The following is a 19866-nucleotide window of genomic DNA, read 5'->3' as shown; positions in this document are numbered from 1 at the left end:
CTGGGCCTCACGGAGACCTGCAGAGCCCTGGCTGGGCTGCTGCTCTGTCCCCACCCCCAGCCCCATGAAAACCTCGGGCCTGAGGCCCCAGAGCACCCAGCCTGGCACAGGCTCCACCCGCACAGATGCTGGCAGCAGGACCCCCACTGGGCTTCTGGTTAAGTGCCCCAGGCAAGGGGTCACATGTGGGCCAGACCCCCTCTCACCTGGAGCCACCACTTCTGCTGGCAGAACCACCCAGGATAGCACAGGTAATGGGACAGATTCCTGCAGTCCCTCAGGGTCCTCCAGCCGAGGGCAGGCAGGGACCCTGACGCGAATTCCTGGGCTATATGCCCATGAGTTCCCTGTGATCCACCTCCCTTCCCGCTTTTCCTGCCATTGTCCTCCGACAGGTGCTATGGGGGTCAGAGAGCTGTGGGAGAAGCCTGACTGCTAGGAGGCTGTGCCTGCAATTCCAAGGGCTGCCACCATAGGGCGTGATTTCATGCATTATTAAAAGTGATGGCAGTGCCCTGGACTTACCAGGATGCCTCTCACCTCTGAGGCCCCTTCTCCCTGCCCGTCAGCAGCCATCAGAGTGTTTGCCCAGAGCCTGGTGCTTTTCTCCTGACCCTAAGAAGGAAAAGCCACTCACCCTATCTGCCAGACCCTTTCCAGCTGGAAGCTCCATGAGTAAACCCACCTCCCCGCAAGACCCACCGAGCCCTGATCCCCATAGGCAGGGTGTCTTGTGCCCTAATTCCTGTGCATGCCCCGAGCTGCCCCCTCACAGCCCGTCAAGCTCAGAACCGCTGTGGGGGGCCTGGGGCAAGGGGGCCAACGTAAATCCTTCAGCTCGAGGCCTGGGGCACAGGCACAGGGCAAGGGGCGTCCCTCCCTGTCCTCTACTGGCTGTGGGATCGCACAAGGATGAGCTTAAACCTCCAACCTGCGGAGGCCAAAACTAAGTCCCTGAAGGAAAGAGACCCTCCCAAGGCCACTGGAGGGTCCTGGGCAATGGTGGCTCCAGTTCCCATCCCCCATGGACTGGAGGAGCTGCAGCTGACTCTAACCAGCACTTGCTCCGCGGTAAGGCCATCCCCTCCCCCTGCTGAGAGGTGGGCTCTGCTGCTGCTATCTCCGTTTTACTAATGAGGGAAACTGAGGCCCAAGGCAGTGGAGGAGTGTGGCAGGGCAGGAGTCTGACCCAGGAGGTTGGGGGACAATGAAGGGGTCGGCACAAACGGGACCATCATTCCCTCCCCAGGAAATGTTTGTGGAGGGAAGGACCCTGAGGATTATGCTTTCCTGGGGAAACAGAGGCCCAGAGTTGGCTTTGGGACCCAGCCTGTTGCTATGTAGCCCTGGACAAGCCCTTTCCCCTCTCTGGGCCTCAGTTTCCCTACCTGCAAAAGAGAGTGGTGAAGCCTCCAGGCGCCCTCTGCCCTGACAGGCTGCGTGGTGTTAGTCTTAGCGGCTGGTGCATCTTCGTGACGTCGCTGGCCCCCAGCCCCTTAGCTCCCCTCAGAGCTTGGGATTGGGGTGTGAGTAGAGGCCCCCTCCACTGGCAGCTGCCCCTCCTAACTTCCTGTTTACAGCAGCTGCAGGCTCTCGTAGGCTCTCGTCTCTTCACCCCAAAGCCATTAGTATCACCATGGCAACCAGGCAGTGTTTGTTCCAACAGGTTGGCAGAACCTGATGCAAGACTGCAGAGGTGGGGGGCATCAGCTACAAGACCCTGGCTCAGGACCTGCCAAATCCCCAGGGAAGGACATTAGCTGCCCCCAAACCATTCCCATCCCCTGCAGAAGGAAGCCAAGGGGCAGCTGGTGGCATGGGATCCAGGCCCCTCCCCTGCTCACCTGACTCATCTGTCCCAAGCCATTGTGCATTTCCTGAGCACCCCCGCCCCCATCTGTCTGGCTGTGCTGGGTCAGGATGGAAGCAGGGCCTGGGGCCAGAACTTCCAGAAGGAGAACCCACCCTTCAGTGCTGTCTCCCACCCTGCAGGGCTGTCTTCCCCGAACCAGGTGGTTCTGTGTCTTATCCTGCACAGACAGGCACACATGGCATGGCTGTGAGTCTGGGTCTAGAAATTGAGACAGGTGGTGGCTGCATCCTGGGGCGAGGGGAAGCACCTGGTCTCCTCTGGACTGGGGAGTGAAGAAAGCACAGGTGGGCTGCCTCCCAGCATGCAGCTCTGTTCTGGAACCCTGCTCCTCCAGACTCTGGCCCTCTCCTAAGTTCAGCTGACCCCTGGCCTCCCCAGCGCCAACTGTCTTTTGCCTCTGCGTCTGAGCTGAAGTGGGTTCCAGGTCTGTCTGTTCCCCATCTGGCCTGGAGTACCTCCATTAGAGACGAAGTCTCTGGGGTGAAAACTTATCCAAACCACAGTCTTGATCCCCAAGTAAAAGGTGCTCTGAGGGTCCAGCAGGATCCGCCAAATGCAGGGAAGGCGCTCTGAGGGTCCAGCAGGATCCGCCAAAGGCAGGGCTGGGATACAGGGACCCTGTGTGTCTCTGACAAGTTCAGAACCTCTGAGCAGCCCCCAGGGTTCTCCAAGTGTGGTGGGAGGAGTCTCAGATGATGGGGCCCCAGCCCAGACTTTGGGAATCAGCAGGTCCCAGGTGGGCCGAGCAATCTGTTTTTACAAGCTCTCCAGGTGACCACGGTGCGGTGGAGGGGCACCGAGGATGGGCTGGGAATGGCGCTAGAGGGGGTCCAGAGCATGACGGCGGTTCCAGCCGGAGGGGCAACCCAGCAAGCGACCCAGGATGGGCCATGGGGTCGGTCACCCCAACAGGTGATCAGGATTGTTGTGGGCATCCCGGGTTGGTGCCTGCAGCACCCCCTTGCCCCGGGTGCGGACTGTCCCTTCTGAGAAGAAGAGCGATTAGGCCCGCGGTGGAGGAGTCCCCAGACCAAGGTCCGCTCCATGTTTGTGTTGGGGACAGCTCTGGGCTGGTAGGGCGACTTCGGAGATGACTGCGCAGGCTTTCCAGAAAAGTCTGCGCTGCGGACCCGGGCATATCTTGTTCCGTTTCGGCGACTCTGGCTTCCCTGGGGCCCCCAGGAGGGGGTCCTGACGCAGAGCAGATCCTGCTCCCGCGCGGCACCCACCTGTGGGTTGACTGACAGCCCCGAACCCCGCCCCTTGGGGGAGGGGGTGCCCGGCAGAGCACGGGGGTCGCAGGGATCCTCGCCCGGCGCCCCTTGCGGCGGGGGCGCGGTGGTGGGATTCAAGGGAGGCGGGGGCGGGGAGGAAGCGAGCCCGGAGCGGCGGGGCGGGGCGGGGCGAGCAGGCCCGGCCCCGCCCCCGGCCCCTGCAGCCGCTGCGCCCGCGCTGTGCTGTCTGCTCTGGCAGCTGCGAGCGGTTGCGCAGCCAAAGCCTCCCCGGAGCCGGTGCCGAGCGCGGCGCCCGCAGGAGCACTGTCCCCACTTCTCAGCCACCCGGCCCACGGTGAGTGCCGCGGGCTCCTGCCCGGCCGTCGAAGCTCGGCCCGGTGCCCCACCGACGTACAGGAGAGCCGCCGGTCCAGCTCCCGCGCCGCGCTCGTAGCCACCCCGGGCCCCGGGAGGTCGAGAAGACAAGCCGTCTGCCCCGGGGAGACGGAGGCCGGCGTGCGCTTGGAGGAGCGGCCCTCGGAGCGCGGAAGCAGGACCCGGCGGGAGCGGGGTGCGCACTGCGCAGGGGCGGGGGGACCAGACCTCCCTGCCGCGGGGGGCGCGGGACTCCAGGACCACCGTCTGCCGGCGGCCCCCGGGATGCGCAGGGTGACCCCGCTCCTACCCGGCGCGCCATCCCCGGGGGAAGCCGCAGGTGGGCCGGGGCCGAGGACCTCCCCGCCCTGCTCCGAGACGCTCCGCGGGGTTTCCCAGCCAACCCTCCAGGGAGGAAGACGCCCTTAGAGCCCAGTTCCGTCCCCCTCCTGCCGATCCTGGCAGGACCCCTTGCTTTCCCCAAATCCCTCCAGACGTCTGGGTGGGTCCAAAAAAAATACACCCTCACCAGGTTTCCAAACTGCCCCAGAACCGAGCGCCCACCAATGAGAGAAGCACCCCGACAGAGCTGGGGGGCCTGAGGTTCTCACGGGGAGCTTCGGGAAGAGGGGGGATGGGAGGAAGGGGCGAGAGGGGATGTCACTGAGAGAAGTGGGAGGGAGGAACGCCGCGTGAACAGGTGAGGGAAGACAGGTAAGAGGGGGCCGGCCTGGCCAAGTGGGAGGGGACCTCGGAGGATTTCATTTTAAATGCGTTCATTCTAGAAGCATCTAGCTAGCCTCAAGCTTCAGAGCTCTAGGTCCACCTACAGAGTTGGTTACAATACAGATTCCCAGGTCCCTCCCTGGGGATTAAGTGGGGATGAGACCCTAATATTTGTAATGGGCACGCCAGGTGATTTGCAATGAGGCACTGCAGCTGTGCTGTGTGCAGGGGAGCACTGTGTGCAGAGTCAATGAGGACAGGGAGAGGTGGGAGCCGGAAATCCTATAGGAAGAGTGAGGGGGGTCAGGTGGGGGCTGGGCTGGGAAGAGAAGACCAACAGGGCAGCAGGGACAGCTAGCTGGTGGGGCCAGACATCCTGCCACCCCCTTACACATGCCCACGGCGGCATCAGTGGACCCCCGACCCCTAAGTCTCCAGGAACTGATTTCAGTAAGAAGGCCCCAGCACCCTGAAAGTGTTTATTCACTCCAAGGGTGGCCAGCTAGCCACTGAGGACTCTGACTAGAGAGAGAGCTGGCCCTCCAGTTCAGCTCAGCTGCGCCAGACCTACCTGCTTCAGTGCCACCCTGGCTCCCCAGTGGGCTAGCAGGAGACAGCTTGGCTTTGAGCCCTGGGCTCGAGGCCTGGCTCAGGGCAGCTCACCCCAGCCCTGGGATGTGAAATGGGACAGTGACATCCACTTTGCAAATTATAATTTCCCATTCAACCCTGGGCCTTGGGCACAGCCCGGGAACACAGCGGGCCTGTCACTTTCAGCTGGGCCCGGTGCCTGTGTGGCGTTCAGCTCCTTGGCCCGCGTCACTTTGTTCATTGGATAAATGGGAACTGGTGGCCAGGCATGCGCAGGGGTACAGGCATGTCCTGCTCTGAGCAGCCGGCCAGACCTGGGACCGAGAAATGGAGAGCTCAGGAAGGAGTCCCATGGGGCCCGTCAGACAGATGGGGGGTCCCCTGCAGCCCTGTACCCAGCTCACTATGCCCTGTACAGGCTGAGGGCCCCTGCAGCCAGTGACTGCTTCCTGGGGGTCGGCCACATGCCCACTGTCAAAGGCAGCTCTGGGGGAGGTGCTGGCTGGCTCCCAGGCTGTTGGGTGCAGTGAGGTCATCACTGCTCAGGCGGCCCAGGGTTTCCAGGGGAACAAAGGGAATTTCTGGGCTCTCAGGATGAGCCATCTCTCCTGGACCCCTGCACCCAGACGCCACTATTGCCCCATCCTGGCAATGGGCTGAGGAAGGGAGCAGGGAGGGGCCGCGCAGCACAGGGGAAGGCCAGCCCATCTGGATGGACCCCAAGACTCAAGCCGAGCCAAGAGCTTAGCGCTCGGACACCAGAGCTGGGGAGACCTCGACTCCATTCCGGGCCTCCTGCTGGCTCTGTGGCCTTGGGTGGGTTCCTAACCCCGGGACCTCAGTTTCTTCATCTAGTTGGGGGAGCAGAGTGGCACCCCCTCTCCAGGGCTGGTCTGAGGATTATCAGGGGAGGTGGCCTGCCTTGCCTTGAACATTTCGTTCTCACAGAGAAAGCCCCCAACCCTGCAGCTCAGGCCACTTGGCTCCTGCGTCATCTTCATCTCTGGGAATGTGAGCCCTGGAGCTCCTGTCACATGCAGATGCAGCTGGTGGTTGCCGTGGCAACAGCTAAAGCAGTGGCGGCTCCCTGGCTTTGGGGGTCTGTGGGGGGAGCAGCCTCTTCCACTCAGCTAGAGAGGAAAAGGGGGCCCGTGACGCCTAGCCCCCTCGGGACCTCACTGCCAGCTGTAGGGTGACAGCTTCAGGAAGTGCGTGCAGAGGCTGCGGAGCCCCCATCTTGGGTAGAGGCCCCCAGGGGCAAGCGCTGACAGGTATGGTGGGGGGAGCTCGTGGGGGCTGAGCCACCTGCCTTCCCTGTCCCAGCTCTCATGTCTGGCCAGATGAGACCCTCTGAGCCCAGTGTCCCCTGGGCCCCACAGGTCTGGGGTTGGAGGATCAGGGAACAGGACGAGGAGCTGAGAGCTGGTGGGGGTCGCAGACCAGGGATGGCAGCCTGGGCCCACCCAGAGACAGACCTGGTTTGCTCAAAAAGTCTGTTTAGGACCCACGAGGTGGCAGGCGTGCCTGGCCCTGGCTCTCCCAGCAGAACATAAGAGTCCAGGAAGGGGCAGTGCTGGTAAACGGAGACTTGCACAAGCACAGGCCCAGCCCCTGAGCAGCGGGCGCACAGGGCAGGGGCGGGTCTCACCTGGCTCTCCCATTGCTAAGTGCCTGTGAGGTCAGGGCAAGTAGGGTTGGATCTGGCTGGGTCCCCATTTCCTATTTTGTCAAATGAAAATGGCAGGCTCAGGCTGATGTGCCTGGCCCTGTGGGGGTGGGGGGGTGCTCAAGAGTGGACAATGAGGGGACCCAGACAGTGGGAAGGCCCCCAGGTGGGCCGAGGGGAGCACGGTGTGTCCTGCACAAGAGGCCAGCAAGCCTGGGGCAGGGAGCCCGAGTGGTGGCACCGAGTGGCAGAGGTGGCCCAGGAAAGGGTCTTCACTTTGCCCTGATGGTTTTCAACGGGGGAACAGAAGACCACCCTGGGGATCCAGGGGGCCCAGGGCCGGAGGTTGTTGCCTGACCCAGGGCAGAGGTGGGTGCCTGGGCCAGGCCATGGGGTGGAAGAGGCAGGCTCAGGGGCCCTTGGTGGCTTAGCTATCATCTTGCCCTTCCCAGCGGGGTCTGCAGGGGACACTGAGACACCTGGAGGATGTGTGTGGGTGTAACAGCAAAGGCTGGTCAGGCCGGGGGAACTGGAGTTGGCAGTGAGAGCCGCTTGCCCCTCAGGGGCATCCCAGGGCCTAGCCACCTGGACAGGAAGGTGTCCCCAGAGCAGGGCCTACTCCTCTTTTGGCAAGTGTGGGTTGTGGGGCCACAGCTCCCGCTCACTCTCCTGTCCGGCTCCAATTGCCCATGTTGCCGTGGCAGCTGAGCCACCATGTAGCATCCTGCCTGGAGCAGCCCAGATACCACGCTGGGACGGAGAGGGATCCTCTGTGTTGAGTGAGGAATGGGCCCCGGGCATCCCCTGAAGCCAGCTCAGTACTAGTCATTCTGGTCTGGGTGGCCAGAACCTGTGGGAAGGGATAGGGCTTGGCCTGAGCAAGTCTGCAGCCCTGTGAGGGGCTGGAGCCCATGACCCCAGCAGTGGGCACCTCTGAGTAACGGGGGACACCTCAGTCATTGCTCAGGGTGGCATCTGATTTGATCATTGGGGACAGTATGGCAACACCAGCGAATGAGCGAGTGGCCCGACCGGAGGCTGTGGCTGTGCTCTCTGCCCGCAGGCCACCCACCATGTCCACCTTGCTGGAGATCAAGAGCAGCGTGCTCAGGCAGGTGCAGGTGTGCCCATCCTTCCGCCGGAGGACTGAGGAGGAGCCGGCGAGCAGCAGCACCGAAGTGTCGGAGCCCACGGCTGGGGCCTGGTGGGTACCCCACAGCCTGCTCCGCATGGTCATGGTCACCTGCACCGGGCCCCCCTTCCTTTGCTGACCTCACACACCAGCTGCCCAGCATGGCCCCTGGGGGGAGCCCAGGAGGCTCTGAACCCAAGGCCATGGGGGGCATCATACCTCACCCCCAGACACGCAGAGACCCTTGAGTCGTGTGGGCCAGCACGTGCCGTGAGCTGTAGCTTCGGGGAGGGTCTGCTGACCCCGAGTCTGGGCTTTCTTGGCAGGAAACCCGGAGATGGTGTGGAGTTCTTTGCCCAGATGCGCCTCATCCTGAAGAAGGGGGAAAGCAGACAGGGCCTGCCATGCCCCGAGGTGCGGATAGCACGGGCACTGCTGCCTGGCATGGGGTGCTGGGCCAGGCCTCCCCACCTGCCCCTCCGCCCTCCACTCCCTCCCTCCCTGGAGCACTCTGCGCCCCACTGGCCCCGGGAGCCACAGAGGCCCTCACCCGGTGCCCTTCACAGGTCCTCCTGCGCAGTAGCTCCCCAGCCCCCACAGAGCCCATGGACCCCAGCCGTGGCCTTAGAGCCCTGACCCAAGAGGAGGTAAGGGGGAAGGGGGCCTGGCCCCAGGAGGGGCTGTAAGTACCTCTGTGTGCCAGACTTAGGGTCTGGGGTGGGTGGGCCAGGCCTCCCCATGGAAGCGAACAGAGATCAGGGGTGAGGAGGGACCCCCAGTGGAGGGCCTGCTAGGTGCAAAGGCACAGAGGCAGGGATTGGGCTCTGCCAGTGGGAGGAGCTGCTGGGGGCTGGGCACACAGGGTGGACTCGAGGAGCCTGAGACCCCCTGTGTCCAGAGCCCGGGGCTGAGGAGAGACAGGGACAGGGTGGCCGGGACTCAGCATGTGCTCCCCTCCCCACCTGCAGGTGGAGATGCTCTATGAGGAAGCCTTGTACACAGTCCTTTACCGCGCAGGGACCATGGGCCCCGACCAGGTGGATGACCAGGGGGCCCTACTGAGCTACCTGCAGCAGGTGAGCCCCATTGGCCCCACCCACCCTCCTGGCCTGGCCCCTCCCCATCTCTGGGGAGGACTGAGACACTTTCCCCCACGTGCTTATGTCACTATCACCTGAACAACACACACAGATTTGCTCCATGTACACAAGACACACACACACACACACACACACATGCACAGGCAGACACAAACGGGCTGATAGGCATGCCCAGAAAGATGGAGTGATGGACGGACACACAGACACATTCAAACAGAAGAACACAAAAACAGACAGATGAACACAGAGACAAATATAAACAACACAGGAAAGGACAGGTAGACAGATATAGGACATACAAAGAAGGATGGACAGACAGACACACAGAAAAAAAGTAGAAAGGACAAACCAACAGATGGACAGACACCTTTATTCCTCACTTGTGTGTGCTCCCCCAACCCCGTGAGGCCCCCAGGACAATAGCCAGCCCTGCTTCAGCGGTACCTGGGCCCTCACACCTGCCTGCCCTGTGCAGGTGTTCGGCACCAGCCCCGAGGAACATGCTGAGGCCATGGAGCGTGTGAAGAAGGCCAAGGTGAGGCTGCTGCCCACCTGGGCAGACGCTGACCAGTGCAGTGCTCGTGTGCAGGGGCTCGGGGTGGAGGGGGCACAGGGCTGGGTACACGCTGAGCACCGAGAGGCCCTCACACCCCCACCCACCCACAGGCTCCCACATATGCCCTGAAAGTCTCCGTCATGCGTGCCAAGAACTTGCTGGCCAAAGACCCCAACGGTGAGTGGGGTTGGCTAGCTCAGCCGGGACGTTGGCTAGCTCAGGTCTGGGGGTCACGGGAGGGCCTGGGGTCAGGGGTCAGGGGCTGAGACACCTGCCATGTCCCAGGTTTCAGTGACCCGTACTGCATGTTGGGCATCCTGCCAGCCTCAGGCACCCTGAGGGAGCCGGGCCCACACAAGGAGCAGCGCTTCAGCTTCCGCAAGGGCAGCAAGCGTGGTGGCCCACTGCCGGCCAAGTGCATCCAGGTCACTGAGGTCAAGAGCAGCACCCTGAACCCTGTGTGGAAGGAGCACTTCCTCTTGTAAGGCCCCTTGTCCAGCTGGATGGCAGGGTGGTTGGGCAGGGTCTTCTGCGGTGCCAGGCTGGTCCTGGGCTTGCATGTGGCAGCTGTGCCTGTATGCGGTCTCAGTGCCTGCCCCAGGGAACTGAGGGGCTGGTCCTATGCCCAATTTTCAGAGGAGGAGACTGAGGCTCAGAAATGGTCCCTGCCCCAGCTCCGGGCAGAGGATCACCTGGACCCTAAAGGGTATCTCTCTCTTCTCCTTACAGTGAGATTGAGGATGTCAGCACCGACCAGCTGCACCTGGACATCTGGTATAGGCCCCTGTGCCCTGCAGGGCAGGGGATGTGGGCGCCTGTGGTCTGGGGAGAGCGGGAGGGGGCAGTCAGGGCCAGGCTGGGCTCCAGACCAGCCAGGTACCCCCACCTCGCCCCACCCTTAGGGATCATGATGATGATGTGTCCCTGGTGGAAGCATGCAGGAAGCTGAATGAAGTCATTGGCCTAAAAGGCATGAGCAGGTATGGCAGGTGGGACCCTTGTGCTCCTGACACTCACAGCTCGGCCACGGGGGCCAGCAGCTGGTGGCTCCTCAGGGACCTCAGGTGTGACGCCCACCCTACCGCCCCCAGGTATTTCAAACAGATTGTCAAGTCTGCCCGCACAAATGGGACAGCAGGGCCCACGGAGGACCACACCGATGACTTCCTGGGATGCCTCAACATACCCATCCGGGTGAGTGGCTGTCGGGGCGTCACTCATGGAACACCTGCTCATGGGTGCCCCGCCTTCCTGCGATACCACTGCTGGCTATGTCCTGTGATTCCCCCAACAGTCTCCCATCTTTCTGGGGCTGGGGGGGCACCATGCTGGGAGGAGTGGGGGAGGGACAGCCTCCAGGGGTCCAGGCACCCCTAAGCGCTCCCTGTGCTGGTTACCCGTGTTCAGTGGGAAGCGGAGGCCTGTTTTCTCCCCACGGTCTTGCAGACAGTCTGTGCGGGAGGAAGAGGGAGGCAGAATCGCCAATCTGAACCCCTTTCCCCCAGGAGGTGCCCGTGGCTGGTGAGGACCGCTGGTTCAAACTGGAACCGCGCTCCAGCGCCTCCCGCGTGCAGGGGGACTGCCAGCTGGTCCTCAAGCTGATCACCACACAGGTGGGAAGCCAAGGGGGACCCCCGGCCTGCGGCCCTGCGCCCCAGCCCATGGGCTTGGGCAGGGCTGGTGACCGGCGGGACCTGCGTTCCAGAGGGACACGAGCATGAGCCAGCGCGGGCGCTCGGGCTTCCTGTCCTACCTGCTGCTGCTCAGCCGTCTGCTGCAGTTCGAGCACCAAGCCGAGGAGGTAGCGCCGCCCTCGGGCCCCCGGGGCAGCCAAGCGCGGCGTGGGGAGGGTGAGAGGGGGAGGCCGGGGACCTGGGGGACGAGAGGGGATGGGGGTCTCCCGCCTCCACCCACGCCCGGCCCGTCCCCCAGCCCAACTCGAGCAGCTGGCGCGGTGAGCTCAGCGGGCCTGCGGCCACCGTGCTCTGCCTGCACGGCGCCCAGAGCAACCTGTCGGCGCTGCAGCTGGCTGTGCTGTGAGTGGGCGAGGCCGCGACGCAAGAGGGCAGAGCCCCGACGGGGCGGAAGGGCGGTGGGAGGGGCGGAGCCTCAGCGAGCGAAACTGCAAGTACATGGGCGGGGCCGTGTCGCGAGGGGCGGGGCACTGGAGGGGCGGGTCTCGGAAAGGGGCTGTGCTGTGAGTTGGAGGGGCGCCGGTTTCCTCCTGGTCCCGGCCCCAAGGCCGCTGCCCTGACCCTGGGCTGGGGCCCCGCAGGCACTGGCAGGTCAGCAGCCGCCACCATCAGACGCGCACCCTGGACTACGGCTACCTGCTGGGGCTGCTGGAAGATATGCAGGCACACTGGGAAGAGGCAGCCTCGCTGCCCCAGGAGCAGGTGGGCTCGGCTGAAAATGCTGTTTCTGGGGGGTGTGCTGTGGAGCTGCTCGGGCTGGGGCAGGCAGGGACGGCCAGAGTCCTGCCCTGGTGGGATGCACAGCTTGCGGGTGCGGTAGGTGGTTAAAAACAAACGGACAAACTGTGGGACCTAGGAGAGGGCACGTGCTGTGCGGTCCCAGGATCGGGTGTGCGATACCTTGATGGAGTCCCGAGGGAGGGAGGCCGTGCCGCTTCAGCCCCGCGAGCAACAGAGGGAGTGGGCCAGCTCGCAGGAGGCACAGCTGGTGGTGCAAAGGCCCTGAGGGCGTCTGTGTCTCCAGGGGGAGCTGCGGAGGCAGGGGCTGGAGAGGTCATCACTGCAAGGCCAGTGGGGTTGGAGGTGGTGGTAGGGAGGGTGCTCCTCAGGGCAGAGCCTTGTAGACTGGCTGGTTCTGCCGTGGAGCGGGCACTCAGGAGTCAGTTCTTAAGGGCCCTGTCCCCCAGGAGGAGGGACTGGCAGACAGCTTCTCCGCCTTCTCTGAGTTTGGGCTTCGGTTGCTGCGCCAGCTCCGAGACTACTTCCCTGCCACCAACAGCACAGCCGTCTACCGCCTGGAGCTGCTGTTGAAGTGGGTGCAGCCGCTGGCACGAGGGGTGGGGGTGGGGTAGGGGTAGGGGACTGGGTGGGGCACCCCCAGTCAGTGGGTGACCGGTCGCCCAGGTGTCTTGGCAAGCTGCAGCTCTTCCAGCCTTCCTTTGAGATCTGCCCCTTCGAGACGGAGCTAAACATGGACATTGCTGCTGCCCTGAAGGTGTGTCTGGTAGCTTGGTCTGGGCTAACTGCTCCGGCCCTGCCCGTGCCCCTGCCCCCGCCTGGACCTGCTGTACCACACACACTTTATTGTCCTTCTTCTCTCCCACCCACCACGCTGCCTTGGCGGCTTCCCTTGCAGAGAGGGAACCGTGAATGGTTCGACAAGCTCCTGAACTCCCAGAGTCCTCGTGAGCAGGTGTGACTCGGGGGGCATGGGTCAGGGGGAGCAGGTGTGGCTCAGGGGAGGGGGGGCAGCATGTGGGCGCAGGCCAGAAGGTCAGTGTGCTGGGCTTCCTTGCAGCCGGGGCCACAGCGCCTTGCAGGGCTGGTCAAGCTGGCTGACACTGTCTACGAGGATCTGCAGTCCTGCTATGGCATCTATGCCAGCCTCTTCCACAGGTGGGGCCAGCGCTCTCCCTGCTGCCCCTGCCTCCAGCCCCTCAAGTGCTGCTGCTGGGCTGGGGAGCAGGGAGAGCAGATATCTGAGGTGTGTCCTTTGCAGCATCATCAAGATCGACTTCTTCACCCTCACCTTTCGGCAGCTGGAGCGTCTGGTGAGGAGGTCGCCTGGGGAGAGCCCCCTGGCTGGGAAGGGACCTGGGTTTCCTGTTGTTGGCAGTCTGACTCCACCCTCCTGGGCAGGTGGCTGAAGAGGCGTGGGTGCTGACAGAGGAGCTGAGCCCGAAGATGACCCTCGAGGTGGCCTCAGGGCTTTTTGAGCTCTACCTGACCCTGGCAGACATCCAGTGCTTCTGGAGCAGCATCCCGGGCCGGTGGGTGTCCTGCCCCCACCTGTCCTCCAGTCTCCTCTAGGAGGACTCTGTGCAAGAGACTCTCCTCGGGGCCTCCTTAGGCTAGGAACCTGGTACATGTTGGCTCAAGGTGTCTGAGTTGGGGTGAGCTCTGACTGCTGGCCTCCTGCTGCAGGGACAGCCGCTCCCTTGCCCTGGCTGGCATCCATGCCCCATTCCTGCCTGCTGTGAAGCTTTGGCTGCAGGTGCTGCGGGACCAAGCCAGGTGGAGGCTTCAGGGAGCCGTGGATGTGGACACGGTGAGTGAGCACCCAGACCTGAGGGTGCTGGGCTCATCCAGGGCACCCTCACAACCAAGGCTTCCCCCTGCTTCCTAGCTGGAGCCTATGGATTCCTCCTCCAAGCACAGCAGTTCCGCAGCCACTGCAAGCCTCTGCTTCAGCCACATCCAGGAGCTGTGGGCCCGCCTGGCATGGCCAGACCCTGCCCAGGCCCAGGGGCTGGGCACCCAGCTCAGCCAGGTGGGGACTCCCGAGAGGAGATCGGGGTCTAGAGGGGCAACAGGGCCAGGGGACATGTCCCACAGCTCCTGAGCCCCCATCTTCCACCCCAGGACCTGTGTGAAGCCGCCCTCTTCTACACAGAGCTGCTGCGTAAGAAGGTGGACACTCAGCCTGGGGCAGCAGGCGAGGCAGTGAGCGAGCCAGTGAGCCGACAGGCGGGCGGGGAGGGGCCCGTTGCGGGGAGGAGGAGGCACGGTGGGGCCACCACCTGACTGCCAACCCACACATGTCTGGCACACCTCCCCAGCTCTGTGTGGTCCTCAACGACGTGGAGCTCCTGCGCAAGGCTGCTGGCCAGGCGCTACGTGGCCTGACGTGGCCGGAGGGGGCTCCAGGTCTCGAGGGTGTGCTCCCACGCCCCCTGCTTAGCTGCATGCAGGCCCTGGATGAGGACCTGCAGCGGGAGGCCCGAACCGTGACAGCACACCTGACCTCCAAGGTGGGCAGGGATGGTGGGGCGGGACCTGGCTGCCCCCTCCCTGCACCCCAACTTGGTGCTGAACGCCATCCTCCCACAGATGGTGGGTGACATCAGGAAGTACGTGCAGCACATCAGCCTCTCGCCTGACTCCATCCAGAACGAGGAGGTGAGTGCCCAGCCAGGTGAGGGCTTGGGCATGGTGGGGAATGCGTGTGTGGGGTGGGGGCCCAGGCTCAGTCCCAGCCTGAGGACCCTGCCTGCAGGCCATGGCCCCGCTCCTGAAGTACCTGGACGAGAAGCTGGCTCTGCTGAACGCCTCGCTGGTGAAGGAGAACCTGAGCAGGTATGGTCCCAGGCAGGTGGAGCAGGGCTGGCCCAGTGTCCAGTCACAGATGCCGAGTGTCCCTACAGGGTGCTGGAGGCCCTCTGGGAGCTGCTGCTACAGGCTATTCTGCAGGCTCTGGGCGCAAACCGTGACATGTCTGCTGACTTCTATGGGCGCTTCCACTTCACGCTGGAGGTAGGGCCATGTGGAAGAGCCCTTCCTGCTGCAGCTCCCAGTTCCTGGCTCCCCCCAACCCCAGGCCCAGGGCGACAAGGCTGCTGACCCTTCCCAGCTGCCCTGCTGCACCGTGCTGGGATGCCAGGCCCTCCCTGGACACCCCTCCTCTGGGAACCCACCAGGGCAGCATCTCCTTCCCCCAGCCCACCTGTGTCAGAAGCACCTGGGCCACCTGTTAAGACAGCTGTCTGGCCTCAGGCACCGACATTTTCCCAAGCTTCCTGGGGGCTTCTGATGCGCCCCAGGTGTGAGTGGCTCTGCCCTGGGCTCCCGAGAGCCCGAGCTGGGTGCTGCTCAAGGCTCCATTTGTCTCCACTCTCGGTCCCCAGCACCCACCTCGCCCCTGATCTCTCTCCCTTCTTGCCCTGCCGCAGGCCCTGGTCAATTTTTTCCACGCTGAGGGCCAGGGTTTGCCCCTGGAGAGCCTGAGGGATGGAAGCTACAAGGTGAAGTTTGGCCCTGGGGCCTCTGACAGAGGAAGGGGGCGGGGTGGACACCAGAGACCCAAGTTTGAGTTCATCCACGCCCCACACGTGAAATGGGGCCGTGAGGAGCTGCCGGCATCACCAGGGGCCTCCTCCTTCCTGCAGAGGCTGGAGGAGGAGCTGCGCCTGCACCAGTGCTCCACCCGGGAGTGCATCGAGCAGTACTACTTGGACAAGCTCAAGCAGGTAGTGCGGCCCAGGTGTGGGCACGAGGCCCCGCCTCCGGGAGTCCCCGGGCTCCGGCTCACCGGCCCCCTGGCTTTTCCACAGAGGTCCCTGGAGCACAACCGGTTTGGGCGCCTGAGCGTCCGCTGCCACTACGAGGCGGCCGAACAGCGGCTGGTGGTGGAGGTGCTGCACGCCGCCGACCTGCTCCCCCTGGACGCCAACGGTGCGGGGGAGGGGTGCGGCGAGGCGGGGCTGTCGGGGACGGCGGCGTGGTCTGCTCACAGCCGTGTCCCTAGGCCTGAGCGACCCCTTTGTGATCGTGGAGCTGGGCCCGCCGCACCTTTTCCCTCTGGTCCGCAGTCAGAGGACCCAGGTCAAGAGCCGGACGCTGCACCCCGTGTACGACGAACTCTTCTACTTGTGAGTGTCCCTCCCTGCCCTGCCCGTCCGGAGCCGGGAGCAGGGTTCCAGGTGACCACCGCCCGCCTCCCCCCGCCCCCAGCTCCGTGCCCGCAGAGGCCTGCCGCCGCCGGGGCGCCTGCGTGCTGTTCACCGTCATGGACCACGACTGGCTGTCCACCAACGACTTCGCGGGGGAGGCAGCCCTGGGCCTGGGCAGCATTGGCGGCGTCGCGAGGCCCCAGGTGGGAGGGAGCGCGAGGGCCGGGCAGCCGGTCACCCTGCACCTGCGCCGGCCCAGAGCCCAGGGTGAGTGAGGGGCGGGGCGGGGGCAGGGCTAAGGGCGGGGCCAGCCGGGGCTGACGCTGGCCCCGTCCCGTCCCCCGGCCCCGTCCCGTCCCCCCCCCCACCCGCCCGCAGTGAGATCGGCGCTTAGGATGCTGGAGGGCCGCAACAACAAGGAGGCGCAGGAGTTTGTCAAGAGACTCAAGGAGCTGGAGAAGTACATGGAGGCGGACCCCTGAGCCCCTGCGGCCGCCAGCCAGGCCCTCCCCAAGTCCCCGTGTTGTTCTCTCGCCGTGGTCAGCTTTGTGCAGCCGGGCTCGTGGTGCCCCTTCCCCTGCTTCGTGGTGTGTATGCTGTGGCTGGACTCCCTGGGCTCCCTTTTGCCCTGGTCATGTCTCTGTGGTGTGTGCTGTGAACCTTCTGTGCCCAGTAAGCCCCACCCCACTGGATCAGGACGGCCGACTGGGCAAGGTCTGGCCAGCAGCTACCCCCCCCACCCTGGAGCAGAGAGAGCAGGCCTGGCCGCCAGGTGAGCTTCCCACCTTCCCTCAGGTTCCACAGCCACAGGGCAGGAGGGTGCTGGTCTTAAAGCAGAGCTCTCATGGGGCAGCCTTGCCCCCCAGGGGACATTAGGTGCTGCCTGGAGACATTTTTGGTAGTCAGTCACAACTGGGGAGTGGGTGAAGGCTGTGCTATTAGCACCAGTGGGTAGAGACTAGGCTTGACATCCTGCCATGAACCCTCCCCCCCCCAACAAAGAATGGTTCACCCCTAAATGTCACCAGTGCTACAGAGGAGAGCCCTGTCCTAAAGGAAGTTCTGTCCTTGTCTCTCCAGGGCTGAGGCAAGGCCTCACTAGGTGGAGAGGCAGGAAGGTGCGTTTTGAGTCTGGACAATCCAGGCTTTGGAGGGAGAGGGTGAACATGTGCAGTGTCCCCCCCCTTCTCCAGGGACCCTCCACCCCAGAGGGCATGTGGAAGGTGGTTTGCCTGAGAGCTGCACAGGTCTCCAGTCCCCACCCAGCTAACAGGCCCAGGGTCTCTGGCTGAGGATGTCATTCAAGGCTGGTCAGTGTAAGGGGCTCCATGCCAACTGGCCAGCTATCTGGCATTTCTTTTCACGAACGCATGGGTGCCCACACAAGACCTACCCCACAGCCCCATCCCCACACCCCAGACCCTTCTAGGCAGGGTCTGCCTCACTAGAGGCTGAGGGTCCCCCCAAACCCCCAGGCCAAGCGCAGAGAAGCAGAGGCTCACACAGGGGTCTCCTTGGCTTGCAGCTTCATTGGGAGGGCTCTGAGGCAGGACCCAGAGCAAGGCTGGGTTAGAAGCACAGGGAGAAAACCCAGACAGAGTCCAGTCCTGCTGGCAGCTGCAGGGGCTGAGGCCACCAGGCCTGTGTGTGTGTTCCCACAAGTTCCACTGCCATCTCTAGATGTCCTCGTCACTCTGCCTTGGAAAATATACATGTCTGCAGCTTTCAGTCTCTCTGCCGTTTCTTGATTCCTTTCCAAATCTCTGTGGGGACCCTGGTCTCTGTCTCTTCAGGGCTGCTGCTGCTGCCTCCCCCGTCTTTGGGGTCAGGCCCAAGTTCCTCAGACTCCTCCTCGGTGTCACTGTCAGCCCTGTCTCTGGGCAGCCTGGGAGGGAGGGGTGCGTTCACTGGCCAGTCTGAGGTAACACCCCTCCCCACTCATTCACCAAAGCCCCTAAGCTGAGGACAGATTCCTATTCCCTGTCCTCTCAAAACTGAAATCCCTCCATCAGGACATCCACCTTCCCTTCTCCGCACTCAGAAAGGCATCCTGGTGTTGTTTAGGACACCACCCCACCCCGCAGCAGGAATGGCTGAGGCCAGAGGCGGAGGGGAGCCCTGGGTCTGAGCTGTCATGAAACTTGGGAAGCCCGAGGACCTACCGGGGGCCAGACACAGGCCTGTTGGGGTTTGCAAACTCTCGCCCTGAATCCACATCAAAGGGATCTGAATAGAGGAATCAAAGAGGAAAGCGACCTGTAGGTGAGCCTGGAGCAGAACCAAGCATCCCACAGCTGTGGCAGGAAGGCTCCCCCCAACCCCCAGGCTTCTCAAAGGAGGTGGCAGGCCTGGAGGGTGCTGGCTCCCACCCAGGGGGCTTGTGTCTGTGCCAGGCCTCACCGATTTCCTCCTCTTCCTCGGAGTGCTCCTTGGTGTGGGCCAGGAACTCCTGCTCTGCCTGTAGCACCTCCTCTGGGCCACTGCAGGCTGCATACTTGTCCAGGAGCTGGCGGTTCAGGTCTAGGAAGCCCTTGCCCCACTTGAACTTCCGTAGCAAAATGACAGCAAGGTCTGAAAAACCTGTTGGTGCAGGAAACAGGAATTCCAAGGATGTGGACAATCCCTCTCCTGTCACCCTTGCCGCTGGTTCCTTCTGTCCCAGGAACTAAAAGTCCCGCTGACACTTTCCCACGGTCCAGACAGCCCATGCCCACTCACGAGCCTCTGCCTCAATAGCCCATTAAGTCCCTCTCCCCACAGGGAGTCTCACAGGGCCACCCACCTGGGCCTCCATGTGGACCATAAGGTCTCTGGGGGTGAGCTTTGGTAACAAAGGACTCTCAGGGCGGTGGTGCCCTGACAACGAGGGCCAAATACGGGTGCATGCAGGCCAGCGAAGTGTTCTGCCTCCACCTCAACCCCGCATGGCGAGGACTTAAGTGGGAGTTAGGATGAAACCTTGGCCACCTCCCCGTACATGGTCATGCTCCTCCTGGGACTTGCAGCAGAAAACACACTGCTGGGAGCACAGCCAGACTCCAGGCTGCCAGGCCCTGACACTCACCCAGGATGCAGAAGGTGGCAGCAAAGGCCTCCACGCAGGAGAGCCTGCAAGGCCGGCCATAGTTCACAGGGTTGGCAGCCACCAGGTGGGGCAGGATCCGCAAGTGACTCCCTCGCATCTTCCCAAACGGAGTCTCATCCAGTCTGGCCCAGGAGCAGTCGATGACGGCGACCCCGGACTGTGCCACCAACTGTCTGCCAGGAGCAGCGTAGGGCTTTGTTCTGGGGTCAACTTGGTGCTGGCCCCACTGGGGATTCAGCAGCATCATTTCCCCATCCCAATGAACCCCAGGGACTCTCATGGGCCAAGCTTTTGAGGCAGCTGGGGGGGAGGTGTTCCTCGAGAAAGCTCATTTATTCACTCAACAAACGTTTATTGAAACCTGCGGCATCCTGGACTTTGCCCTAGGTAATGGGGGCAAACTAGACAGATCAGTGCAAATAGGTGATCCCTGAAAAGAAGGATGCGCCAGAGTAGGGGACTCATTAAGAAAAGTCTCAGGAGGCACCCCGCCCTCCCCACCCCCACACCCTGTCCTCTCCCGCCTACCTGTCTGCGGGGGACACGTACTGGGAGCCCACGGGGCTGAGCACGAGGCCGCCGAACCTGTGGCCCAGACGTAGGCAGCGCACCAGTCCCAGGCGCGCCAGCTTGCGTCCGGTGCAGCGCCGGGGGTCGCAGTGGCCCAGCTCCCACATGGCCAGAGCGCAGGGCAGGTGCGCAGGGCCCGGGGCGCCCTCGTCCTCGGCCGCCTCTGGCTCCACGGACGCTACACCGGGCACAGAAGGGGACCCGGCCTCAGCCGCGGCTCCGCGACCCGACCCTGGGCCTCCGACCCCCGCCCCCGCTCCGGATCACGCCCCACTCACCGCGTAGCGCGGCGCCCACCTCCTCCGCGAAAGCCTCCAGAGAGCGGCCCGCGGGGCGCCGAGTGCGGCCACGTTCGGCCCCCGGCCCACGGGCTGCCCTGCGGCGGCCCATGGCTG

The 19866-nt window shown here is 63.6% G+C and overlaps 2 protein-coding genes across 4 annotated transcripts; one reads left to right on the top strand and one right to left on the bottom strand.

The window, feature by feature from the left end:
* The first annotated feature begins 3335 nt into the window (after positions 1-3335).
* Positions 3336-17333, top strand: BAIAP3 (BAI1 associated protein 3). The gene is given in 34 exon segments (XM_089896411.1): positions 3336-3442; positions 7509-7649; positions 7904-7991; positions 8144-8224; positions 8546-8653; positions 9153-9212; positions 9344-9410; positions 9519-9714; positions 9963-10007; positions 10136-10213; positions 10325-10427; positions 10739-10846; positions 10939-11034; positions 11166-11269; positions 11509-11629; positions 12115-12239; positions 12332-12422; positions 12564-12620; positions 12726-12823; positions 12927-12978; positions 13067-13197; positions 13352-13475; positions 13554-13697; positions 13790-13921; positions 13924-14178; positions 14258-14326; positions 14424-14503; positions 14572-14680; positions 15097-15168; positions 15313-15393; positions 15478-15598; positions 15672-15795; positions 15878-16083; positions 16195-17333. Coding segments are annotated over 33 exon segments (3561 nt in total). The 5' UTR covers positions 3336-3442; positions 7509-7518; the 3' UTR covers positions 16299-17333.
* On the bottom strand, positions 17300-19861 carry TSR3 (TSR3 ribosome maturation factor). 3 transcript variants are annotated; one of them, XM_089896420.1, is made up of 6 exons: positions 19750-19861; positions 19430-19649; positions 18881-19074; positions 18217-18396; positions 17979-18042; positions 17300-17510 (listed from the first exon to the last, which is right to left on the bottom strand). In XM_089896420.1, exons 1-6 carry the CDS (start codon positions 19859-19861, stop codon positions 17315-17317), a joined length of 966 nt encoding a protein of 321 aa, XP_089752546.1. In that variant the 3' UTR covers positions 17300-17314. The 3 variants fall into 3 exon arrangements, with proteins under 3 accessions (XP_089752546.1, XP_089752547.1, XP_022450133.1); XM_089896421.1 differs by having other exon boundaries at positions 19451-19649; XM_022594425.3 differs by having other exon boundaries at positions 17326-17701.
* Between the last annotated feature and the right edge of the window lie 5 nt (positions 19862-19866).

The sequence above is a fragment of the Delphinapterus leucas genome, chromosome 15 (genome assembly GCF_059928025.1).
Source record: "Delphinapterus leucas isolate spDelLeu-1000000601 "Yukka" chromosome 15, BTC_Dleu_Yukka2, whole genome shotgun sequence".
Lineage (NCBI taxonomy): Eukaryota > Metazoa > Chordata > Mammalia > Artiodactyla > Monodontidae > Delphinapterus > Delphinapterus leucas.
This window is presented reverse-complemented; position numbering and strand designations above follow the sequence as displayed.

Coding starts and splice junctions, on each gene's coding strand:
- TSR3 (XM_089896420.1), bottom strand. CDS start 19,861: ATGGGCCGCCGCAGGGCAGCCCGTGGGCCGGGGGCCGAACGTGGCCGC. Junction 19,075..19,429: donor TACGTGTCCCCCGCAGACAG/GTAGGCGGGAGA, acceptor TGCTCCTGGCAG/ACAGTTGGTGGCACAGTCCG. Junction 17,511..17,978: donor AGGCCTGTGTCTGGCCCCCG/GTAGGTCCTCGG, acceptor TTTCCAAGGCAG/AGTGACGAGGACATCTAGAG.